Below are 7,150 nucleotides of genomic sequence, written 5' to 3'. Positions count from 1 at the left end.
AATAGAAAAAGACTGCAACTCTATCTCGCCTTGGCTTTACCTAAAGTGTATCGTTACGTTCACCAAGAAAAATCGCGAAAAGAAATGAATTTCCAGACAAATAGCTGTTTGTTTGGGTTTGTTTTATTTCCGTAATGATGGAACCAAACAGCTTGTATCAATAGCATATTAACCATGGGTTGCCATGGTAAACTTCATGAAACTTTGTTTCAGGGAGGTGAAGGTGGAAAACAAGTGCCCCTCCCTGAAGGAACTGTGACAGACATTAAGATTGAAGTAACTGCTGAAGATGGAACAACCAAGAAATATTTCATTCATGCAAGGAGACTGTCTGCCAAAGATGCCACCCTTAGCACCCTCAAACTTAGCATGGGAAAACTGGACCCTGAATTTGCAGCATCTACTACTGAGTATTCATGTGTGTTGTGTTTTTACAGTCTCTTGCAATATTTAAAAGCTATAAATCCAATTTTTGTTAATTAATTTCTTATTCAGCTCTGCTATTTCATTTTTTGAAAATTGGTATATTCATCTAAGGATTTACATGGTTGGGAATGGCAGTGTATGTAGGAGAACAGAGCTTGGCAGTTTGACCAAACTTATTGAAATAGTCTCTATTACAGTTAATGACAGAGGTGTACTTAGGTAACTTATAAATTCAGTGAGCTCCTCCTGTATGAATTGGAATATTGGATGGTAATTATTGTTTCTAAAGTTGAGAATGATTCATTTAGACAAGATGATGAAAAGGTTTAAGGGATTGTAAGTTTTCTACGGATATTCAAAGGTAGTTTCAAATGCATTACAAGGCCCAGAATGAGGAATACTGCGTAAAATAACACCTCTGTTTCCACTAATGTGAGAACTTATAGACATAGTACTTATGATGGTTGAGCTATAAGGGTGCCTGATCTCAAAACAGCACAGTGTTATGCTGAAATCAAAGTTATTTTTCCAAAGGAGACTGAAATCAATGCTGATTATCCAGATGATAGGTATGGATTAGATTCAAGACATTCACTGTAGCCCGTAATTTATTAAATCACATCAGCGACTGTGGGATGTATTTGTTAGGGCTGTTACAGTTCACTCACATATTACTTCATGAATTCAATTCATTTAATACAATACTTATTTGTTTTAAACTCAGTTATGTTAGATTTAAACAAGGCCTTGCTTTCATGTCGCCACCACATTTAATGCATCATCAATAATATCGCACAGGGTAGAATTCAGATCATATCAGATATCACTACAATATAAACTGCCAGGCAAAAGAAAGGTTTCACCCTAATTTTTCCATAAAAATTGTTATAAGGGCTGATCCGGGTTTGATTCTTAGCAGGAATTATTGTACTATAGCACAGCTTTCGTAAACAGAAAACATTGCCTCAAACGCAGCAAATTGAATTATGCATTTGCATGCACGTGCAAAACGACCTTTTGAGGCATTGCTCGTGATGCACGTGCAGTACGGTTGCATAAATACTCCTGCTGGAAAGAGCAGACATTCAGTAGACAAAAAACCACCAACAGTATGCCAAGACTTAGACAAGAGCAACGTGACCAAGCCATCGGTATGTCCACTATGGGGGCTTCTCAATGCCAAATTGCCAGAACCTTCAACTGCAGCCAAACCACCATCAGGAAGGTGCTGATACGGTACCAGCAGACCGGCCAGACAAAAGACAGACCAAGATCGGGAAGACCGAGGGTTACCACTGTGGCTGAAGATCGCTACGTCCGGAAGATACATCTCTGGAACCGATTCATCACGGCAACGTCAACAGCGGCGACGGCACTCGGCCATGTCATCAGTCCCCGAACAGCACTTCGACGACTTCGAGCAGCTGGTTTACAAGCTTACCGCCCCTCCCATGGAATGGCCCTGACCCTTTTACACTGTGAACGCAGAGTGCGATGGGCACGTACAGTACGTCGGTGGCAGCGACGTTATTGGTCGAGAGTGTTGTTCACAGACGAGAGCAGGATTTGTCTCTTCAGGAATGATGACCGAGTTCAAGTTTATCAACGAAGAGGCGAACGTCTCGCGCCAAACTGCATTAGAGAGGTTCATCCGTTTGGAGGCGGAGGCATCATGGTTTGGGGCGCGACCCAGCTGATTGTATTGCAAGGTAATCTGACTGCCCAGCGATACATTGATGAGGTTCTGAGACCAGTCGTCGTTCCTTTCCTCCAACGACAGCCAAGAGGATCGATATTGCAACATGACAATGCAAGACCCCATGTTGCCAGACTTACAAGAGACTACCTCGAGAACGCTAACGTCACTGTCTTGCCATGGCCAGCCAACTCTTCAGACATGAACCCTATTGAACACCTTTGGGATCACCTTGACTGTCATTTGAGACAGCTGGTGCCACCTCCAGGTAACCAACAGGAACTTGAACAAGCTCTGATCAACATTTGAAACGCACTCCCTGCTGACGTCATCCGGCACCTGACGACATCAATGCGGAGACGTGTTCTTGCGTGCATTGATGCCCAAGGTGGTCACACTCACTATTAATGACTCAACTCTGTGATTTCTGGGGTTATTGTGACTTTCCATGGACATGCCAGCTGACTCCATATTTGTGCAAGTTTATATGTTGACCCCCTCTCTCTTAAATTGTCTTTTGTGACCAACAGAGTGCCGATATTTTGATGTTTATTTCAACAGAATATTGGAAAATGATTTCTGTTTATAAACCAATTGTCAGAATTCTCATATTTGTGTTTGTTTTTATTTTATTGACTCAAGAATTGGGTGAAACCTTTCTTTTGCCTGTTAGTTTACAAATAATGCATGGTTGTCACAATATGTGTGCTATAGTCTGAAGTTAAACTCATTTTCACTTAATCTCCAAAGTACTCACTTTGTCTTAGTTTCAATCAACAACAGCGTGTGTAGGGCGGACTAAAAAGATCAGTATTCAGAAATATTTTTGTTTGAAATTATTTTTTACTAATTGTCGATTAAAAAATTATGCTATTAATAGTATTATACATGAACTGTTGTGATGAAATATTTTTCACATGTACTCCGAAAAAACACAAATTACGTCTGTTTCAATCAGGTACTGCTAAAGTATGTTCAAGACAGCGGTATTTTGGTAAACCAAACCATATGTCACCACTTACCACTGATGTGAAATGTGTTCAGTTATTTCAGATTTTTGTAGTCATTTTTGCTCATAGCTACCAATCGATATTTATTGCGATTGATCAATATTCATTTAACCTTGATTGATTGGTATGATTTGTATCGATGACCAGCCCTAATTTTCACAAAGTTTTGCTTCTTTCACAGAATGTTGGTTTTATTTGACTGTTCATGTGGTATTTTTCTACAGGTTTACTTCCATGTAACATAACCTCTCTGACGGTGACCCCTACTGCCCCAGACACAAAGAATGCAATCACAGTGTGTGGGGAGAAACCCGGATCCCCTACCCCTCTCAATGTAGGCGAGACACAGGTTCCTGTAGAGGTCACATCTGCTGATGGCTCCAATAAACAGGTAGTTAATTGTTGGATCAAAGTGTCACATGTTTATCAGCTTTTGAAACATCTCCTTAAAAAATGAGATACATGTAACCACTTTTTAAAGGCATTGTGTATTCAAGTGATTTTGGTATCATAATTGTTAGTGAGCATTTGATTCCAGGGAGTTTAACTTGGAAGAAACAACATCATCCAAACATTTCAAAGTTAAAAATAATTACATGAAGCAGTCCATATACACCATGAGGTTTTAACACAAAATCTGCTCTAAGCAATAGGTAAATTCACAGTTGGGCCATAATGATTGACTCACATTCAATTATGTAATGTCAACTAAATTTTTTTATACAAATTCATGTCATTAACAGTTTTTGCAAAAATATCATGCTCACAAAAAGGTCAGGATTTACAGTAAGTTGTTTCCAGAGTGTCTTTGTACGTTTCACCCTTTCAACATATTTTTTTGTGTTCAGACGTACACTGTTACTGTGATGAAGAAGCAACTACCGCGCTATGTGAAACTGACGGATCCCAAGATGGCCTTGCAATATGAATGTCCTATCTCTCTCAGCCCCCTCTATCGTCCAATCACAATCAAGAACAGTGATCCCAGGCACACATTCTCTGCACCACTTATCGATGAGTACACAAAGACATCCAAATTTGACCCCCTTAACAGCATGCCCCTGGGAACCGACTGGAGGGTGATGGACTACGCTCTGGATAGTAAACTGTCATCCCTCGATGGCTGCATCCCTCTTACCTATGGAGGTATGACTTCCAGACATGATGTTAATCTGCTACCCGAAACAGATTTTACTATATACATTGCCGGTGAAACTATATGGCATGGTCACAATACAATACATATTGTTATACATGAAGGGCACAGTACGATACGTAGCACTATACATCATTGTTGCATCACTTGCTTCATGATGGTGTTAGCATCTACCCAGAAACATCACTTACATTAATAATAAACTATTTGTATGTCCACAAAAACTTTACAGTTCATAATTTTCTGTTTTGGGTTGGGGTTGGGGGAATAAATGATGATGATTTAATAAGAGGGGTGTCACTGTCACCTATTCTGGGTTTGGGGGTGGTGGGGGTCAGCAATTTTGCACACTTGTTCTAGGGTGTGTGAGAACTTTTATACATAAAAATGTTTAAAACAGTGATGCTTAAAAAAAATAGAAAGGAGAGAAGGTTGGGGAGTGTCATTGTTTTGTACATAAATTGGGGGAGGCATTCATATTGCACATGCTTCTGCATAAAAATCATCATCACCCCCAAGGCCCCGATATGGTTCAGTTTTCCCTGAATATATTGAGAAAATCTTTCTTTGATAATAGAATATTAAAATAGGTGTCAGATTGTGTAGTAAGGTATTCAATATGGGAGGCAACTCTTGTAGGCTTAATATCGAACCTACAACATCAGGTGTTATCTCCCCTGTTGTAGCAGACAGCTTCCAATGTTGTCATGGCACATTTGACAGCAGAAGAGAAAAGAAAGCTGGTTCTAGATGATTTTGAAAGGTGTGTGACTAATGCAAAAGAATTACCTGATAAACCTCTATACCTCTATCTACAGTATAGAGAACTTTGAAGAATATTCAGTCAGGAGTTGGGACTCAGAAGACAGGGACTAGTCTTTACCAAACACAGTATATTGTGCCAGCTGGAGTGACTGAGGTATTGGAATAAAATACAATCCCAAATTAAAAACTCAACTGCTTTCCTCAGGTGCTTCAGAGGTCATGAAGTATAGGGACCTTGGTGCCAGCATTGAAAAGTACAGCGTAGCACCAAAAACTGAGGTACGTGATTCACTTAGCTTATTTCATGTGAGGCCAAGTTTTTCTATCACTAAGTTGCTGACTGCTATGATAACATGTGTACTTTATGATATATTAGGTATAACACTGTATATAGCAGGATATTGTGGATATCGTGACTATATAGAACATATGCTGGCTGTAACCCGATATATCATTGTATACAACATGTACAGCACTATATGGAATGTGGCACAATAAATAAATAAATAAATAAATAAATAAATAAATAGATAGATAGATAGATAGATAGATAGATAGATAGATAGATAGATAGATAGATAGATAGATAGATAGATAGATAAATAAAAAGTTGCTGACTTGTCAAAATGGTTCTGATATCCACCAGCTATGACTGATTAGGAAAGGTAAAGTGTATTTAAAGTCAGATTCAAGATTGTTGCCTTGAAATAGTGACATAAATACATATGAGTGTCAGTGCTTCTGCTTGGCTCTATAAATGCTGGTTTTGTTGGACTTTCACTCTGAATTACCATGCCACAGTTTAACACAGACTCCAAGCTGACAAGTCCTTGTGTAATCCTCTTTATACCAAGCACAGTAACAACAAGTATAACTTTGTAAACTTGTGAAAATCCAGGTTAGAATCGCTGTTTAGCAAGCCAAGTGTGTCAGCTAGTAAAAGGATCCGATGGTCAGGCTCGATGAAAGTCTCCATTATCCAGTTGCACTGATTGATGTTCTTGATGTCAATCACTGGATTGTGTTGTCCAGGTTTGAATATTCACACATTGCCATTAAATAGCTGGAACATTGATGTAAACAATAATCGATCACATTCTAACTGCCTTTTAGTATAATGCATTACAGGTGTTGAACCATACCATCAATGTCATTGCTCTCCTTTGACTATGGAAACAATCATTTAGTCAGGACCAGACTCCATTACTCAGACACTATTGCCCATAATTCTCACCCTCTTGCAGGACTTGACTGATCGATTCAAAGGAACCACTGTCACCATCAACCACACAGTAGAGGTGAGAACTGCATGGTGCACATGTGTATCACAGATGAGGTCTCCACAGCATGTTCATTTTCCTGCATGAACGTCTTTTGTAGTATCTTTTGTTTCACCACGTAGCAAAGCTGTCACAGAAATTTTTAAAAAGGCAATAAAGCTTGTGGAAATAGCACCAGCAGACAGAATTGAGCCTTGAGTAAGAATTCAGCTTGCCAAGAAGATTCCTAACAAACAACTGGTACTTTTTTGTCTGCCTGTTATTGTTCCGTATTATTGTTATAGTTAAATGTACTTCCTGCAGCTGTTCAGAAGAAAGCTGTCTAGCATTTTAAGACTTCTGAAATAAATGCATGATTCTGTCTCGTTACGACTTTTACAAATGTGGATGATTCCTGGATGATTCTACAATGGTAGTGCTTTTGCATAAAGATTTGGAAATAAATAATGTTATCTTAGATTGTATGCCGGTTTTCTGTAGCACTACTGTATGTGTTGAATAGCAAATGTGGACAATTTCTGAAATGCTGTGGTTGTTCTTACACATAAACATTTTGAACAAATTATGTAATCTGGTACATGCCAGTTTTGTGTAGTTCCTCTGTATGTGTTGAACAGCAAACAGTAAAGTCCTTGAATGGCATTCGCCTGATGAAAGAGTAAGAACATACTCTGTAACATTGTGTTCCTCACAATATAAATTCTCAATGCCTTTAACCCACAATAGCTAATTTTAGAGAAAAAAAGGTTGATCACATTCTGTCTTTGCTGTTATCACATTCTCTTTTTCTGTGATGACGTTCTCTCTTTGCCATGAT

General features: G+C 38.9%; 1 protein-coding gene across 1 annotated transcript in view; it reads left to right on the top strand.

Annotated features, from left to right (window-relative positions):
• Nucleotides 1-7,150, top strand: part of LOC137294574 (uncharacterized) — a 41,951-nt gene that overhangs the window by 362 nt on the left and 34,439 nt on the right. The window contains exons 2-6 of the mRNA XM_067825618.1: nt 214-418; nt 3,357-3,523; nt 3,981-4,278; nt 5,259-5,332; nt 6,298-6,351. Of these exons, the coding sequence (XP_067681719.1) occupies nt 214-418; nt 3,357-3,523; nt 3,981-4,278; nt 5,259-5,332; nt 6,298-6,351 (798 nt within the window). The remainder of the gene's footprint in view (nt 1-213; nt 419-3,356; nt 3,524-3,980; nt 4,279-5,258; nt 5,333-6,297; nt 6,352-7,150) is intronic.

Source organism: Haliotis asinina, chromosome 8 (assembly GCF_037392515.1).
Source record: "Haliotis asinina isolate JCU_RB_2024 chromosome 8, JCU_Hal_asi_v2, whole genome shotgun sequence".
In the NCBI taxonomy this organism is placed as follows: domain Eukaryota; kingdom Metazoa; phylum Mollusca; class Gastropoda; order Lepetellida; family Haliotidae; genus Haliotis; species Haliotis asinina.
This window is presented reverse-complemented; position numbering and strand designations above follow the sequence as displayed.